At 39.5% G+C, this 19,410-nt stretch overlaps 1 protein-coding gene across 1 annotated transcript in view; it reads right to left on the bottom strand.

Annotated features, from left to right (window-relative positions):
• The window catches only part of COL11A1 (collagen type XI alpha 1 chain), a 289,607-nt gene that overhangs the window by 210,548 nt on the left and 59,649 nt on the right, over positions 1–19,410 (bottom strand). Inside the window, exon 2 of the mRNA XM_082266549.1 lies at positions 16,804–16,971. Coding sequence (XP_082122675.1) covers positions 16,804–16,971 — 168 coding nt within the window. The remainder of the gene's footprint in view (positions 1–16,803; positions 16,972–19,410) is intronic.

Genomic DNA, 19,410 nt, shown 5'->3' with positions numbered 1-19,410 from the left:
TCTTTCTTGAGGCTTTTCCTCTGTGTTTTCTCTGGTGATCTGGCCAGTAACGCACCTCCTGTATTAGAGCACCTACATTCTAGATGAAGGAGCACAAGGGACACCTTTGGACAGCAGCATTGTTAATCTGGGGGGAGTGGAGTTTGCTTTTGGGTTAGAAGTGTTCTCAGAGCCTTAAGATTTTTACCTTTACTAATTCTCTGCATTAAGGTTAAATATCTTCTGTACAAATGACTCCCCTCCAGAACCCCCTAATACTTACCTGAGCCCGATCTCAATCTAGCGCTGCATCTAAGAGCAGTGGATGTCTCTGCTCTCTCCCTCCTCAATGGGCAGCTTGATAGTAGTGGGAACAAGGCTGGGACAAGGGGTGGGCAGGAGGGGAGGCTGCCCTGGGCACTGCGGTATCATGTGAGGTGAGGGGGTGCCACTTAAAAATTTGGAGGGGAGGGGGTTTGCATTGGAAGGGGGAATTTTGGGGGCGGCAAGGGGTAAGTGTTGTTCTAGAAGGGGAAATTTCTAGGAGGTGGGAGTGCTAATAGTGGTAATTTAGGGGGATTGTGTTGGGAAGGGAGAGGAGGAAGAAGATTTGTGCTAGGAGGGGGGATTTGGTGTGAATTTGTGCTGGGCGGAGAGATTTAAAGCTGGGGGGGGGGTGTGTACTAGGAGAGGACATTTTGGAGGTAGAGGATCTGTGCTAGGAGGGGGTAAACTTTTTTTGAGGGGAGGCATGTGAGCTGGGGAAATTTGGGGGATGGGGGGAAAATATTTTTGCTGAGAGGGAGTATTTCGGCAGGGGGCTGATTTGTTTTGGGAGGTGGGAGAATTTATGCTTAGGAGGTAAGCATGGAGATTAGTTCTCTGCGTTTTTGTGGGGGGAGTTTTGCTGACACATAATACTCATACATTTGGGGGCGGGGGCGAAGTTTGGCATGTTCTCCCAGGGCTCTAGATTACCCTGTCCCGGCACTGAGTGGGAATCATTGGCTCCTGCTGCTTTCAATCAAATCCAGTAACGAGGTCGTGGGACAGGGCCGAGACACGCTGTCTGTGTCTATAGACGCAGGCAGCATGGCTCAGGATGGAGTTCTCATGAGTGCCCTCAAAAGAAATGACTTCCTATGGGGCAATGGCAGAAGAGGTGGAGCCAGGAGTGCCGACTGGGGACCCCAGAAGAGGAGGATTGGGGCTACTCTGTGTAAAACCATTACACAAAGCAGGTAAATTTAACATGTTTATTATTAATAAAAACATGAAGGTTTACAATCACTTCATTCTTCCACCACTTATCGCATACCAGTTGCAAAGCACTAAAGCTGGCCAGAATGTCCCAGAACTGATATTGCCTGTGCATCGGAGAGGGGCAAGCTTCTCTGAAAAATATAAAGTATTGTGACAGAATTTTGGCATGATGGCTGTATGAGGAATCCTATGTACTAAATTCATAAAAGGTGTAAAACAGTTTCTTAGTTAATGCTATTTAAAACTAGATAGACTTGTGTCCTTTTTCATCGCTACTAATTCCAACACATGACAATGTCATAGAGTTTTTATTTGCAATACTTTTTGAATGTGTTGCTATGGCTATGAAAACTTTACTAAGAAACATTGCCATATCGGAGTTAAGAAAACTGGAGGAATATAAGACCAATATCATGTTTGAGCAATTTGTGCTGATTCTGGCAGATTTTTGATACATATTTTGACATGAAAATTAATCTGTTTTGCACACCGACAATTGTGGTATGGAGGAGAGAAATACTTCTAAAATATGTCTGTGTCACTCTTTATAATTTCCAAAAAGCATAAATCAGTTTTAGTAAACTAAATAGAAGAGCAGTTTCTCATCTGTGTATATTTTATTACTTTCTAATAACCATAGCGGCCTGTCTATGACAAAAACAATTCAGTTGAAATAAAGCACTACAGATAGACATTGCATACTGTGTACAGTAATCCAGTTGTGGACATAACCAGTTGCAATAATTGAAAACTAGTAGAGTTGATGGGAACAAGAGCTGGACTGGTAGGTACTATCGGCCTTGGCTTATGCACAAGACCATATTCATCTATTAACAAGACTCAACTGTTCCTTGGCTAGTGTTTTTAGTTCCCATACCACTTCCAGTCCAACACTATTGTAAGGCTCAAGAATATAATATGCAGAGGACATCTTTAACCTTCCATTGAAAAGGAGTTGTTAAGGTTTAGCATACCATTAGAGCAAAGACCAGCTCATAAATACACTAAAAAAAATCATGCCTTCTGGCAAAAAACAGAATTACCAGACTGCCAGTACAGGCCAGCTAGATAATTAGAGTTAAACTAAAGTTAAAACTCTAGTTTAAAACATAATATCAAGCATATTTAACAAATGTGTTCTGTCTGGAGTTTATTATCCACTATGTTTCAACGGACATCCAAGTCAACATTTGGCTCTTTTGTTTTAAGTGCGTATCTCATCTAGAAGAAGGCTTGAGGCCATACAGCTGATAGGTTGCAGTGGGGCAGATTCATTTAGTTAGGACAAATGGTCCACAGTTAGTGTTGGTGAGCAGCATAAAGCACTCACACATAACATACATGCTGTAAATATATAGCATTACCTTAAAGCAGAACTAAACCCTCCTATTCTTTACAGCCAAAAAGCTGTCATCTTAGCCTACGTTTGATCTGCAGTCATCATGTGATCAGTTATGACACCAGCCATGTGATGGCATGACACTTCGGTTGAGTTAAACTTACAACTGTGACAGTTATAATCACAACATGTCTTGAATGTAATTGTTTTGGAAAACCAAAACTATTTTTTTGCTAGATAGAGTGGGAGTGGGTTAAAATCTTAGAATTTTATGGCTCCGGCTGGAGAGATTTCCTTTCACTTTCTGTCCTAGTAACAATTGTGTAACCAGTGCAGGAAGTGAGAGAAATCTCTTACATACACCTTCTTGGTAACTGCCCCTGTTGCAGATTTTCCCTCCCTTCCTATCGGGTAAAAACTTCACCAGGAGAGTGAGGATTATTATCTCCAACAAAGCATTATACAGCAATATAAATCAGTCAGAGATTCTAACCCTTTTCCCCTCTATCCAAAGTTAGGCTTTAAAGAAAAGCTCCAGGCACAGACATAAAGCATGATTGTTCACATATGTATTCCCTTAAAGAAACATGTTATGAGAGAAATACATAGGATGACACTGCTAAATGCCTCCTGAAATACTTGTAGGCAACTGCCAATTTTGGGGAATGGTTGACCCAATGTTGATTTTTCTACTACCTTTTATGGGTTAATTGTGTATTGTGCTAACAGGCTGCACAGAATTCTGAAAGGGGTTAATGTGCCGGCTCCCAGGTGTTCATGGCTCTGCCACCTTGTGGCAGGCTATAAATGCAACAGGAGGCCACCTAGCTGGGTCCTTGGATGGGGAATTGTATGAAGGACTGCTGCCACATGTAACTCTGCTCTGACGATTGGATGGCTCTCCCTCGTTGGGTACCCAGTCTGGGTATTGAAGTCAAAATTCATGGACTTTGCACACGGGACTTCACATTATTTATAAGGTATGAGGCTGAGCATCCTGAAGTTAAGAGGAATTAGAGGATGTATGGAAGAAATCTGTGAAAGATTGTTTACAGTTTTACATTTGTAATTGCAAAGTTCTCAAGTAAATCATTCTGCAGTTTCAACTGTGCCTGATCTGAAGTTTTTAGAAAGCGGTGCGTGCATGGCAGAACAAAGAACAGGGTTGGAGCGGGGATGAAGAGAAATCAGTATGAACACATTACAAAGGTCTAACCTGCAGTGGAAGGAAAAGTGACTATAATGTTGTTTCTAGAGATGGGCTCTGTGTTTGAGTCGAACGTAAGTTTGACTTGAACATCAGCTGTTGGTGTGCTTTCAGAACACAGGAACAAATGGGGCGCTCGGTGGGGAGTTTACCCACCCATGAACGCCCCATAATGCACTGCGCTGTTGCAGTGCATTGATTGCTGATGATTGGACGAAGCATGCACCTGCCCTGTATGTTTTGGCCAATCACAGCACAATGTCCTGTCAGAGCCATGATTGGCCAAAGGCAGGGTGCCTTTGGCCAATCATGGCTCAGGGGCCACACCCCCCACGATATAAGGCTGCTGCTTACACGGCAGCCATGTATATTGTGTGACAATAGAGATAAGGCTGGTAGTTAGTTAGCGGTCAGTGAGTTTAGTCAGTTTAGTGCAGACAGGTAGTGTAAAGGCATACTCCACTTTTAAGATCTATGGATATATTGTAGTCCTGGGTCCCCTCTCAGTGCTCCCCAAGTTTTGTGTCCCTGTCACTTATAGTTTGGGATCAGGGCCATGCCAATCTGGCCATGATTTCCCATAGATATCAATGTTAAATCTTGCTCCCTGTCTTTAACATTGGCATCTATGGGAAATCTTGGTAAGCTTGACATGGCACTGCTCCCTGTCTTTAACATTGGCATCTATGGGAAATATTGGTTAGCTTGACAGGGCACTTCTCCCCGTCCTCAAGTCATGTGACGTCAGAAGGGGGCAGTTCCACCAGGTGATGTACTCGTGAGGCCCTGCCTCTTGCCTGTAAAAAAACTGTCAAAGCTGAAGATCAACTGTGCAAAGTGGAACATGCTCTCTTCTGAGTGCCACTTTAACAATAATTTCACGTGACCACGGCCTCCACCTGTAAGTACAGGCATTTGCCAGTGCTACGAGTGAGTCCTCAATGGGGTGCATTAGGCTCCATCCACATGCTTGTTGCCTGGCTGTAAATGCAGATCCATGCTTTCAGAGCCATTTACATAAACATGTATGTAGAGCAAGAGCCCACACTTCCCTCTATATGGTCACCATGTTTTCGAGGTCCGTGAGTTTTCTCATGACAGATTTACTTTAAAAGTCCTATAATAGCCCTTCATTCAACAGGACTTATTAATTTGACTTAAAACTGAGTATAAAGTTGAAATCAGGCTTATAGTGAAAGTATCTTCTCTATAGGTTCACTGGAGGGGACGGTGCTTAGGAAGGTGTAAAGGAAAGAGAGTTCAGGATGGGAATCTGTGGTGTGTTGATGGTGACTAATAGACCAAAAACTGGTGGCACAAGGCACAGAACTGCAGGCTATGACAGCCTTCTCACCCATCCTATTCTATGCAGCCATAAAGCACATCAGAAATTTGTGGATTACAGAAAAATGTTTTTTTGAGTTTTGGAATTCTTTTGGCAGATAACACATTATATAATTGGTCAAAATTATGCAAGAACAATATTCATAAAAGATTAGCAATTGAAATTTTAAAGGATTGTAACCTAATACAAATACCTAATACAAATATAAAACTCATTATTTAAAGTGAATGTACAATTTCCAATATCCTAAACTGCCCTCTGGACCCCATAGCTGACATTTGTAGGGGTCAGCCTACTCCTTTAGTTTTTTTCCAGATTGCCCCAAAAGCCCCAAAATCAGGGGTGCTGTTTTATGTAAATCCCTATATGGCGTGAAAGTCTGTATCTTGTATCACTGGTCAGCACAGTGGTTTAGGAGTTAGCACTTTTGCTTTGCAGCATTGGGTCCTGGGTATAAATCCTGGTCTGGACACTATCTGCATTGCGTTTGCATGTTCCCTCTGTGCTTTCATTTCCTCAAATTACAAAGACATGCTGGTAGAATAATTATTATGTGTGTGTGAGTGTATGTTTCATAAGGACCTTAGACTGTAAGCTCCTTGAGGGCAGGGACTAATAAGGGGTAAGGGTAGGGGTAGGGGTAAGTGTACAGTATGTAAAGTGCTGTGAAAAATTGCTAGTGCTATATATAAAATAGGGTAACATCATTTTTGAGGCTTCTGGGAAGATTTGTAAATAAACTGAAACCTAAGTCTGGCACCTAGAGGTACCTGCTATGATTGGGGCACATTGGGGCCCCTATGGGGCAAATAAATATCTTTACGCTGGTCCCAGACCGAATAGGATGGCAACATTCAAAACTGGAACTGTGGCTGCTGTGTATCTGTGAATTGCTTGTTTGTCATGTTGATGGTTTTCTGTGTATGCTTTTTTATTGAGAAAATTAGGCACAATTTGTAGCATCCTAATCATTTTGTAGTAAATAAGCTAGCCTCTATACAAATAGACAGCACATTTTTAGTGCTAGGTCAGTAAATTAAAAACACGCAGGGTGAACTTTAATAACTGAAAAGTCAAAAACAATTAGGTAAAATATGCAAATGCAGGAAATTGTCTGACAGAATGGCAAATGTCACATAAACAAACGTGTGTGGTCTGGAAAATGACAGGGCTTGTTGCTCTGGTATTTGTTTCTTATATTATACTGTATATCCCAGAGAATCTGGTATACTGTATTACAAACTCTGGAATGTCAAAATATATTGCCAAATTATTTTTTCAGTCTCCTATTCTTTGCATGTTCAGTTATTAAAAGTTATTAGTTACCTAGAGATGGGCAAAAATATGCAAGAGAATTATTTAACTTAATGAGAAATTCGACCACAAATTGTCAAAATGGCCAGAATGTCCTTGCCTGATGCAGAAGAACAATATTTAAAGTCTAGGGCAATGCTATGAGATAGCTGTGTGATAGAGTTAGGCATGTGATTGGCACCCATGTTCTAATAAACTGCAGTGAAGATGAACAAAGCTTTTGCAGTGCTGAAAAGCACCTATATATAAGAAAGTGAATGCAATGCCAGCCGCACTACCACACTTATTACATATCAAGCACCACATAGTGCTTGCATGTCAACTTACCCTAGTTATGCAGTTCTTGGGGTGCCCTAAATTGAGTCTAAAACCTAATCCCTTACTCTTGTTGTCTGTGCCAAACTTACTGGCCAAAACCCCGATGTCTCATCACAGGTGTGTAAAGTGTGTGTATGCAGAAGGGGGGTATGTGGGCCAGGTTAATGACAAGGAAGGCTGGTCAGAATTTGCATTGAATACTGGTCAACAATGGATGTTAAAGCAGAACTCCACCCAAAAGTAGATGTTCAGTTTTAAGAACTCGTCCTCTTGCACAATTTGAGGAGCGTGGGGGGGGGGGGGTACCCGATTTTGACAGGTACCTGCTTCCCACTTCTGTTCCGAGCACCATGGCACTCAGCAACGGAAATTCTCCTTCCTCCTTCCCCCTGCAGTCTTCTGGGACACTGACAGGTCCCAGAAGGCTGCATCCACCATTCACAATGCATAGAGAAACTTGCCCAGGCGTAGTGGGCACCCGGCTGTGAAGCCTTAAGCTGTCACAGCCCGGTGCCAATAGTGAAGGTGTCGGCACCACCGAGGGAGGACAAAGGATAAAGACGACTGGGCTGAGTGTACCGCTGGACCATGGGACAGGTGTGTGGCTGTTTTTTTAAAGTTTGGTTTGTGCTCTGACATGCACTGTTAATTGTGGGACCTTATATAGACAGGTGTGTGCCTTTCAAAATCATGTCCGATCAACGAAATGTATTACAGGTAATCAAGTTGTAGAAACATCTCAAGGATGATCAGTTGAAACAGGATGCACCTGATCTCAATTTTCAGTTTCATGGCAAGGGCTGTAAATACTTATGTGATTTTTTCATTTTTTATTTTTAATAATTTTGCAAAGATTTCAAACAAACTTCTTTCATGTTGCCATTATGGGGTATTGTTTGTAGAATTTTGAGAAAAATAATGGAATAATTTGGAATAAGACTAACATAACAAAATGTGGATAAAGTGGAGCGCTTTAAATACTTTCTGGATGCATTGTAGTTATATATACTATATATATATATATATAAAAATATATGAATGGAGATAGAAAAAGGAGAGGAGGGTGCAAGGGGGAGGGGACTTTCTAGAGGGGTACCGTCATTTAGACCAATATAGAAGTCAAAAGATATAAAAAGAATATTTTTATTGAAAAAACATGAGTTAAAATGTATACTGTATACTGTATACTGTACGTGGGTGCCCTATATATATACAGATATATACAGTATATATATATATATATATATATATATATATATATATATATATATATATATAGCATCAGAGTAAATATATTATATACAGCCTGTAAACTCTAACTTAACTTATCTTAAAGTAAAAGTAGGTGACAAAAAGCAAACACTTCCATTGTGTCTATACTAGAGTCCTTTGGTTCAATGCACTTTTTTATCATTGGGCATCATGGAGAGGGCAGGTATATATGGGACCTAGCATCATATAAATTAATTCTAGGCGCAACAGGAAAAGTAGTAAACGTTAGCGCAATCCAAAATGTTGTGTACCAAAGCAGTCACTAAAAACGACTGGAAAAATAAAATGTAGGTGTAAATGTTTTCAGCCATAATTTATTTTTTTATAAATGTAATATGGATATGCACTCTCTAGGTCTCCTTGATTCGGTTGACCTGTGGATTTTTTTTTTAGAGCTTGCTCAACTTATCCTAAATTCTTTATTTGCTCTTGTTTTATAGCTTCTGCTCTCATCTCTAGTGTTAATTTTTTCATTTGACATTGCTTTCCAACCACATACAGCATAATTTGAGCACAGCTGTACTTTATTACTGGGGAAGAACAAGATGAACCATGTTTGTTCTTACCTTTATGTGATTAAACAAGTCACTGCCTTCAGCAACTTTTGACTGGAGACAATTTTAACTGCATTTTTTCCATTGTAATTTGTTTCAGTGTCCATCATCACTGAATGGACATTTCTCAGATTTCTAAGTCGAGAAAATAACTTGTTCTGGCCAGTTACACATACTTGAGTTGGTTTCCTATCTAGTAGTCTAGAAGACACGATAATAACCAATAAGTTAGTTATAAAAAGTGAGCATCAAAGTGGATATTTTACCAAATTACCTAATGAACCTAATCTCTGGTTTACTCTTTTGGTTATTATTATTAACTCAGTATCGAGAGGACAGGATTGTAGATAGTGTTATATAATTACTGAATTTGCAATCCATCCCTCTTGTCTGCAAAGTAGAATTTTTGAATGTCCCCAGTTTGGCTGCATATCTATATACAGTATCAGATATAAGAAGGGTCTTCCAAAGCCTAATCATTTGGAGATTAAAGCTACAATATACAGTGCAACATGAAAATTGTTGGTGTTTTATAACTACTGTGTGATAATTGAAAGCTTGACAATGGTGTAGTTATGAAATTCTTTTTGTAGGAAAATGTAAAGGTGATAAAAATAAAACTGATATTGAGAATGATGTATACTACCAATGGCATGTGTACCTCAATGGGTATATTTAACACCTTCTCAAAGTACATTTATCAAACAGGATTTTAGGAAATTCTAATTTAATATAAAAGATCTTACTTGGTATAGGCCATTACTGAATTTAATCTAAAAAGGTATTGTTTGAAAAACTGGCATTACTGTTATTAGATGATTCCATGATAAGGGCAACCTTAGAATTAGGTGAGCCACCACAAACGTTTCCAGTGATGTTTTCTTTAATAAAGTTTGGGTCGTAACCTAATAGAACAATCAGTGATTAGTAGTAGGTTGGTTTAATTAGCAGTAGTGGGTAGTAGAGATGCACCGAAACTTTGGAGGCGAAACATATTTCTGCTGAAAATGCTAAAAAATAGTTTTTCTGCATTTTACCGATAAGAGAAAAAGCCTTCAATAATGGCACCGAAAATGCATGCAACTTTGAGGAGACTTTACCGCAATTTTTACATTACTTTTACCCGCATTTATACATTTTTTTCCTGCGATTTTACTGGGATTTTACTATGCTTGTGTGTTTTTCATAGGTCATGTGACTCAAAAACTGCATCAAAAACGTAACACAGGTGCGTGATTGATGCATTCTTGCTGCGTTTTCAATGTATTTCAACAGGGAGTTGTGTATTTGGTGCAGTTTTTTTAACTGACCAAAAATACAGCAAGCAGAATAACACCAAAACAGAAGCACAACGGACCAGAGTGAAGACATACATAGAATTTAAAGGGACACATTTTTCTTGAGCTTTTCTTGCACTAAAGGTGCCAATCATTGCCGATAATAAATTGATATTAATTTAAATGTGTGATATTAATTAAAAAGTTGAACATAATACAATTCTATATAAAAATATATATCATATCTTTTTAAAAACATTTTCAGGTTTTGGTTTCAGCACCAAAATTTTCGTTTGGTGCACCTCTAGTGGGTAGCTTAACCACTTCTGGACCAGAATGTTTTACCCCCTTAATGACCGGGCCATTTTTTTTTTCCATACTGCGTTACTTTAACTGACATTTGCACAGTTGTGCCACGCTGTAACCAAAATAAAATTGATGTTCTTTTTTCCCACAAATAGAGCTTTCTTTTGGTGGTATTTGATCACCTCTGCAATTTTTATTTTTTGCGCTATAAACAAAAAAAGAGCGACAATTCTGAAAAATAAACAATATGTTTTACTTTCTGCTTTATAACATTCCCAATAAAAATAAAAAATAAATCAATTTTTCCTAATTTTAGGCCAATATGTATTATGCTACATATTTTTGGTAAAAAAAATCCCAATAAGTGTATATTGATTGGTTTGCACAAAAGTTATCGTGTCTACAAACTAGGGGAAAGATTTATGTCACTTTTATTTATTTATTTATTTTTTTACTAGTAATGGCGGCGATCTGCGATTTTTAGCGGGACTGCGATATTGCAGCAAACAGATTGGACACCTAATTGAAATTTTTGACACTTTTGGGGGGACCAGTGACATTACTACAGTAATCAGTGCTAAATATATGCACTGTTACTCTACTAATGACACTGGCAGGAAAGGAGTAAACACCAGGGGCGACCAAAGGGTTAAATGTGCCCCATGGGGTGCTTTCTAACTGTGTGGGGGATGGACTTGCTGCATGAACACAGAGACCTGTGTTCCTAAATAGGAGGAACACAGTATCCCTGTGTTCATTACTGACAGAACAGCGGTCTGCCGTGTTTACATGTCTCCATGGGGCTGCTGGACCCGCTGATTGGCTCCCACTGTGGCCAATCGTCGCACGTGCGCCCCCAATAGCGGTCCCGAAGTACAGGTACGTTGTTTCGTGGGACAGAGCCAACCTGCCGCAGTAAAACTACGGCAGCTGGTCGGCAAGCTGTTATTAGCATATGCAAAATCAAACTTGTGAATAAAAAGAAAACTATTGTTTTTGGTGTAGGGGCAGTTACCAAATGTGAAATCTGTGGTCAGTAATCAACCAAATTCTATGATCATTCTATGATCTAAAAAATGTGTTTGCTGTAATATGTCACCTTCTACTTTTTAGGGCATGAAATGAAAAAATATGTATAGAAAATGTAGTAAAATTGTTTATTAAATAGATATAAGATATAGATATATAATACATTAATAACTCAGGATCTGTAGAGTAACAGACAAAGCGCTGTCACTGTTACTCTACTCTGTTACTCTACAGATTCTAGGTTATTAATGTACCAACTGTAATATCCTTCTGTAATTCCGCATGATATTTTTATCAATTGTATATGTTATTATATCCATTTATTAAACTATTTTTCTACATTTTCTATACATATTTTTTTTATTTCATGCCCTAAAAAGTCCCACTCATAGGGGGTTCATTTTTTTTTTTTTTTTCCAGTTAATTAGGGATGTGGGCTCCATCCAAGTCCTTCAGCAGTTTACTTTTTTTTATAATTCTTGTCTATTGCCAATAGTAGTGGGGGAGTAAGTTAAGAAATGTGTTATATTGCAAGTTATACTTTATGTGGTTCTTAGTAGTGCTGTTTCTGATTCTTTACAGTTCTGCATGCCGTTTAACTCTTTCTCCACCACCATCCTTCCTGCCGGAGGTAGCCTGAGCCTTCAAAGCCAGATTGGTTAATTGAATACCTCTGTGGAATTCAAATGCTTTTTCAGACTTTCGAGTCTTGGCTTGTAAGTGGTTCCATATAGAAGACACTTGTAATGTCTTGTTTATTTATAAAAAAAATAAATAAAATAAAATAAAAGATCACAGCCAGTAACATATTTATAACAGGCACACAAATCTGGGATCACTGGATTCCAGCTGTAGAAGCCCCTAAGAAAACAGATGTGTTCTGTTTAACAGATGTGCACTAGCACGTCTCACTATACTGAGGGAAGAGATAATTGTTTGACTCCTGCTAGACAGAATATTAACAAGATATCCATAAAATACAAATGTGTTTAAAAGTGGCAAAACGGATGTTATTAGCAGGGCATTTTTAATTACATTATCCCCAAGCTGAACACTGAAAATCTAATAGATTCTTCCATCCAAGCTAAACAGCATAGAAAGAGGAATTCTCCCTGCCAGCTATTTAATTCTGACAGCCAGCGCTAACAGTTGTCAGGAATACCTGAGCCGTGACTATACCTGATTGGATGTAGTCACCATTCAACCAAGAAATATCTACTTGGTTCTTTATAATCCAACTCCAATTGAAAGATTAAATTCCATCAAGCTGGGTAGTGTTGATTGGGTCACCCATGGCTTGAATTTAGCTAAATTGGATAAAATTTGATCCATCTAAGGCAGGCTGTAGGTATATTTGTACTGTAATGTTAATTTCAGACATCCATAAGATTCCTATCTTAGCCTCTGTACTGTAGACTTGCTATTAGTTCAGTTCATTCAAGTTTTAAAGTGGAGCAAGTATAATAACAGTGTTATTTTGTTTCTTCAGAAAATACTACATAAAGTTTATTTTTAGCTGTCTGTGTCCTACTGGGGAGATTTCACTTCACTTCCTATCTTGGAGATGTAATCAGAACTAAAAAGAAATCTTCTCAGTGACATTTACCACCGGATGATTTGTCCCCATTGGAGGACAAATCATCCTCCAATGGGGACTCGCTCTCATGACAACTAAAAAAAGTAGGATTTCAACTTACTTTTGTCTTGGTGACAATGGTCACCAGGACATAGAGGGAGGTAAAAAAGACCACAAAAAAGAATTCTACCCAAAGCTACAAAAAAAAAAAAGTTTTGCCTTTACACACACATTAAAGCGGAGTTCCACCCATTTTTAATAAGTTGGATTACATAGATCCCCTTTAAAACGACTTTTACCAATGGAAACTTTTTTTTTTTTGCTAGTAAATACCTTAATTTCTGCTTTATTCTTCCTCTCCTCACTTCTGGGTCCGATCGGCGATGACGTCATTCGGCGATTTGCAGTGTGTGCTAGGATGTATTCCATGCCAGAAATCTCGCAGTATTACCCAGGAGCTGAGCTGTGCTGTGTGTATTCAGACCGTGACCTGCCCCGCCTCCGCCCTGCCTCCTCTCAGTGAGTTGTACTGTATGCATTGTATTCAGGCCGTTCTCTGCCCCGCCTCCGCCCCGCCTCCTCTCAGTGAGCGAGGACTGAAAGCATTATATCCTCACTGAGCTCACTGAGAGGAGGCGGGGCGGAGGTGGGGCAGAGCAAGTCCTGAATACAATGCATACAGTACAACTCACTGAGAGGAGGCGGGGCGGAGGCGGGGCAGGTCACGGCCTGAATACACACAGCAAAGCACAGCTCAGCTCCTGGGTAATACTGCGAGATTTCTGGATTGGAATACATCCCAGCACACACTGCGAATCGCCGAATGACGTCATCGCCGATCGGACCCGGAAGTGAGGAGAGGAGGAATAAAGCAGAAATTAAGGTATTTACTAGCAAAAAAAAAAAGTTTCCATTGGTAAAAGTCGTTTTAAAGGGGATTACATAGATCTAAAGTTACGAAAATGGGTGGAACTCCACTTTAAGGACCATATAACAGGAGCAATCACTAAGAGATCATTTACCATTACAATATGGAGTTGTGTACTTGCTGGCTAGACCATGGAGACGTCACTTCCTTACTAGCGAGTGAGATTATGCAGCATTCTGGGCCAGCAAGGGTGGGACTGCATAGGATAAATAGCTGGATCACTGTCGTTATTCTTTTGTTGATGATGTATCTTCAGCAGCAGATTCTCCTACCTACCTACTACCTGACATATCCCTAAGACTCCTGTCTCTTGCTCATAATTGGTTATCAGCCAATAGCCTGCCATACACAGCCCAATATGTGCACACAATGCTATTGATTCAAACCTCACTTGTAACAATCATTCAGGTTCAGTTGATATTTATTTTGAAAAGATTTACAGTGATTGATGTTTTTTTGAGACTCCTGACCTGCAACCCTGAACCGACAACTGCAACAGTTTTGCCAAGTGACAGCTTGTCACCCAAAACATAAATAAAGAATAAATAAGAAGCAATAGGGGGCATGTATAATTATTATGTTCTCCTAAATAATCAATACGGAACCTTTAATTGAAGAAATATGGAGGCTGTCAAAGCTGACTTGCTTCTGCAAATGCTAGTTGTCTGGCTATTAAGATGACCATGGTTTCAATACTTTCTTAGTAACCAGGGCAACCATCGGGGGGGCAGCCCATACACATGTAGGGGGCCCAGGCGTTCGGAGGGACCCGGCCGCCCAGGCTCTAACCAATGAGACCGGGTTGTTGCTGCTGTAGTAACTAGCAATTGCTAAAGCATGGAGGCTGCAGAGAAAGCCGATTCAGCTGAAGGGATGTCACTTAGCTGGATTGTGCTGTCTCTTTGCTGAAAATTTTAGGCCTTCTCTTTGCTGGATTGGAATATCTCTTTTCTGAACATATGAGGCTGTCTCTTTACTGGATTGGGATGTGTCTATGCTGAATATATGAGGCCATCTCTTTACTGGATTGGGATGTCTCTTTGCTGAATATATGAGGCCTTCTCTTTGTAGGATTAGGATGTCTCTTTGCTGAATATACGAGGCCCTCTCTTTACTGGATTCGGATGTCTCTTTGCTGAATATATTGGGATGTCTCTTTGATGGATTGGATTCATTTTCATTTATTAAGTTGTAAGAGTGTTAAAATAGAAGTGGGTGCACTAAAGGAATCGGAGGGAGTGTTTTCATTTTTCAGAAGAAAATATTAAAACTCAACTTTTATGTGTTTTTCAAAACCCTCAAGGAAAACCACATATTTCATACTTTTGTTCTTCTGGTAATTTTTTTAACAGCTACATTCTTGCTCAAGTATTTTTGTATTTTATATATTGAAGCGGCACTGTGACAAAGAAGTAAAATGGAATGTAGTAAGCTATTAAAAGACTATTTTAGGGGGAGGTAATATGAGGCTTTCTCCATGGAATGAGCAAATGAAGAGTGTCTGTGTTTAATCATGCTACTGCACAACTGTGAGGAGGTTTTAGGCTATTGCAGAGCTGTGAGTGTCACACGACATCATACTGCATCATGTCTAATGTAGAAAGGTGTTCCCATTAGAAACCAGTCGGGTTTTTCTGATCATGCCTAGCCTATACATTAAAGGTAGAATTAATATTTCTTTTTATTTTCCTAGCTGCTCAGTAAGTTTTTTATCCTATGTAAACCCCTCATCCATTTTTCTGCCATTGGCCAGGAGAACCTTGTAGAGAAACGAAGGGGCTAAAGCGTCATAATGCACGTGTTAGTTTCACATAGCTTCTATGCACTGGCATGTGTTTTTTTTGTTAATTTGAGCCACAATGCAGTGCATTTTTCATGATCCATTTTTTTTCAATTGCTTTTACTGTGCAATGCATTTTTATGATGCAATGAAGCCCATTGGAAAAAAGGCTGCACTGCACTGTTTGCTGTGCATGGCATATATGCATTTTTGTGAACTGAAGCTACATTACATAAGGCTATTTGCCTTGTCCTTGTGTTGGGACTACATTGGACAGCCTATAGGTGATGGTGGAAACAAGCCCTTAAGCCCCGTACACACAGGCCGAATGTCGGTTGTATTTAGGACTGTCCAACAGAAGATAGCCATTTGGCCGGTTTCTGTTGGACGAGCATGCTGGAAAACCAGCAGCTGACTGACTCTTGATCAGCACTCTCAGCCAATGGCAGAGAGCACTTATCAGAGTGTTCTGGCAGGGGGGGCGGGGGGCGGAGGCATACCCCTGTCAGAACACAACAGCTCAGCAGGGAAGATCGCTGTACTAACTTCAGATCGTTAGTACAGTGGTTCCAACTGGAGCTGTCAGTTTTTTTTGGGTTGAACAAAAAAAACTTGTAGTGTTTACCAGGTCTAAATGATTAAAATAGTATCTTAAGAGGAAATGTGATCTCTGATTTGTTAACCTAGTTATCTAGTTGGATGTCATATTATTTTATTAATTACTTTCCTGTTAAAGCCTGGTGCACACTGTAAGTTTTTTTTTTTTTTTTTTCGTTCAAACCCAGCGGGCTGTATGAAAAAAACTGAGAAGCTCAGGAGAAGCTTGCTGTACTAACTATGCACTGAATTATTGTGTTCTGACAAGGGGACTGCCCCACCCCACTAGAACACACCAGTCAGCGCTAGCAGCCATTGGCTGCCAGTGCTGATTAAATGTTGATCGGACGCTGGTTTTCTAGCATGCCCGTTTGACCGGCTTCTGTTGGACAGATTGATGTACACACGGGCCGAATGTCGGAAGGTTTCCACTGAACCGGCCAATATTCAGCTTGTGTATACCAGGCTTTAGTGTTAGACTCCCCTCCAACAATCCACAATCCGATTATGGAGTCCAGAGTGTAAATGTTCATGTTCCCCAAATTAACATCTAATAATTTGTGAGCTGAAGAATCCATTGTTGAACTTTGATACACACCTGCAGATGCAATTGCTCAAACATTGTTTTTACATATTTTCTTCTCTCATTAACATTTAGAATGGTAACACCACAAAACACAAGAGGCACAGTATACAACAGGAATATAAGATGTTCTTACCTGGGTATAATTGGTTCATTGGTACACTAAGCTGGGCATTTTTATGAACTTTGTATGCTGTGTCTGATCCCTTCGATGCCTTTCTGTTTGTGCAAAACCCTGATGTTTTTGACACACCTTCTGGTGTATTGTGAAAATCTAATGCTCTGAGTACATCGACTGGTCCAGCTGTAAAAGATAAAAAACAAAGAATAAGGTTAGGAGACCTTACAATAATTGAAAGTGTCAAACGTTACATCGATTTTGCTAGATTAATATTCTAATTTCAGCAAGTAAAATTCCTTCTTGAATAATGCATCAGTTTACCTACAATTTAAATGACTTTATAAACTGATTTAAAAAAGTAGACAAGGAAAAGCGTAAAATTGAAAATGGGGCAATCCCTATGAAAGGTGTAGTCAACCAGAGCATTCTTAGTAAAAGTTGGTTGGATTCTGTAGGTTACCACAGTGTACATGACATCAATGTTCTTTTATTGTGTTTGTATGTCCAATAATTTACTTCCTGAATTTGTTTTTTTTTAAAACTTAGATGCGCAAGGCATTCAGCAAGTCTGTATCAACCCATGTTTGCACATTTAAACTAACCTCTTCATATAACTATCCCAATAAATTCTGTTCCAGTTTTTGAGTGTTCTAGTATTATTTGAAGATGTCAAAAGACAAAGGGTTGTTTTCATAAAGGCAAACAGAAAGTTCACTTTGCAAGTTGAAGCTGAATTGTCCCCAAATCTTAGTGAATCAGGTGTAGCTCTGTTGACTTTTATCATCCAACCATGTGTAAAGCAAAACTGATTTTTTTTTTAATAATTCTTCTTGCACATGATTGGGTTATTTTTGAAAAGTAAAATTTCACCACATTTACTTAGAACTGGGGAAAATTCCCTAAAGTGAAACTTCCCTTGCAAAGTGAATGCTCCATTTGCCTTTAGTAAATTTGTAGTTCTGATCATACTGTGTCCATATATTCGGCTGTGTTGATAGTTTACATTTTACAGAAGTGTAGACAACAGTTCATTGAACTCATTATATGCTTTCTGCATGTAAAGACACATATTTTTGTGAAATAAACAAAAACTTGCAATAGGCAAAGTTCAATGAATCCCCAAATTGTCTTTGGAAGATCTTATATTTATACTTTATTTTGATGGTAATACATTTTAATCATCCACATCTGTCCCCACTCTCAGTCTTTGTCACAACCCAATCTGTTGGTCCAGTTTAGGTAGAAACCATTTAACCTTTCATGTTTAGATTGTGGGAAAGTTCCTGCATGGTAAAACATGGTTAAAAAAAAAAAAATCAGATATGTGTTAAGTTTTGAACCAGAAACGTAGGTACTAGCGTATAAACAAAATATGGTGTATTTAACATAAAGCTGGAATTTGAAACCAACCATTAAAGCAGAACCACTACATCCCACTTAAAAAAATATGCGCTTCAGCACTTAAAGCCTAACTTCATCAAATTGGGAAGTTCTGCTCTTCCTCCTCCCCCCTCCACTCCTCTACCATAACTGAATTATTATTATTTTTTTTTTTTTTTTGAGAGAGAGAGAGGAGTTACTTAGTTTTAGCAGATACCATCCACCTGCCCACAACCATCTGAGAAACATCATAAGTTATGATGTCATATGAGTGCATCTGCTCTTAGAGTTTTCTCCTAGCCCCTGCAAAGTCTCACCAATACCAGTTGATCCTGCCAGGAAAGTCCCCCTAATGCACTTACAGTATATGTAGACTGTGCCTTCTTGCACTAAAGTGGAATGAAAAAATGTTACAGTGGGTGTGGCTATCAGCATTGTCCCTTCTGAGTCACAAGCTTGTAGCTTGTCAATCATTACCTGGCCACACCTAATCCTGCTAATTGCTTTCTGGTCTAACAGCACTGGTTGAGACCCCTCTATTGTAAGTTGCAGTGTCTGGGAGCGGTAACGTGTAAAACGCACATAAAGGAGGATTTGGCTCAGTCGGGGAAGATAAAAGACATTTTTTGTTTACTTGGTGAGGTTTGTAGGTTATATAATAACTGTGTTTAACACTTGTTTAAACTATCAAACAGGAGTCTTTAGGTGCATTTTATTACTGGGAATTTGAGTCTTTAATTGGATCAGTAGTCAAACATTTAGATATGGATTAGGAATACAGATGATCTGTTTTCACTTTTTAATATTTATTTGTTTAGGCATCTTTCTGATTCATACTGCCCACCAATCTGTTTTAGAATGTGAGGGACCTTTCTATTCCCAGTTGCAGTACTAAAATTCTCTCTACCTCCAACCTTCCCCTTGAGCTGGTAATAAGCATCACCCAGGTGGTGGAGTCTTCCTTTTGCTCTGTTCCTGGTGGGTCTCTAAACAATATGAAGGACCCATTGGATAGCGCAAAGGGGCCGCATGTCTCTCTCCTCTTACCTTGCTTCTAATTGCAGGTTGCCACTGGCTACAGCACCGTGATTTCTGCACAGCAAAAAGCAGTGGCTTGGGCAAATTTGGTGGGCATCAAAAGCCTGTGCTCCCGGAGCAGTTGAAAGATAATGCACCTGCCGTTAATCACTCACTGCCTCAAGAATGGATTGTGACTACCACTCACCCTCCCAATTTATGTTA

This window comes from Pelophylax lessonae (genome assembly GCF_965119305.1).
Source record: "Pelophylax lessonae genome assembly, chromosome: 8".
Classification (NCBI taxonomy): domain Eukaryota; kingdom Metazoa; phylum Chordata; class Amphibia; order Anura; family Ranidae; genus Pelophylax; species Pelophylax lessonae.
Note: the sequence above shows the minus strand (reverse complement) of the source record. Positions and strands in the feature narration are given on the sequence as shown.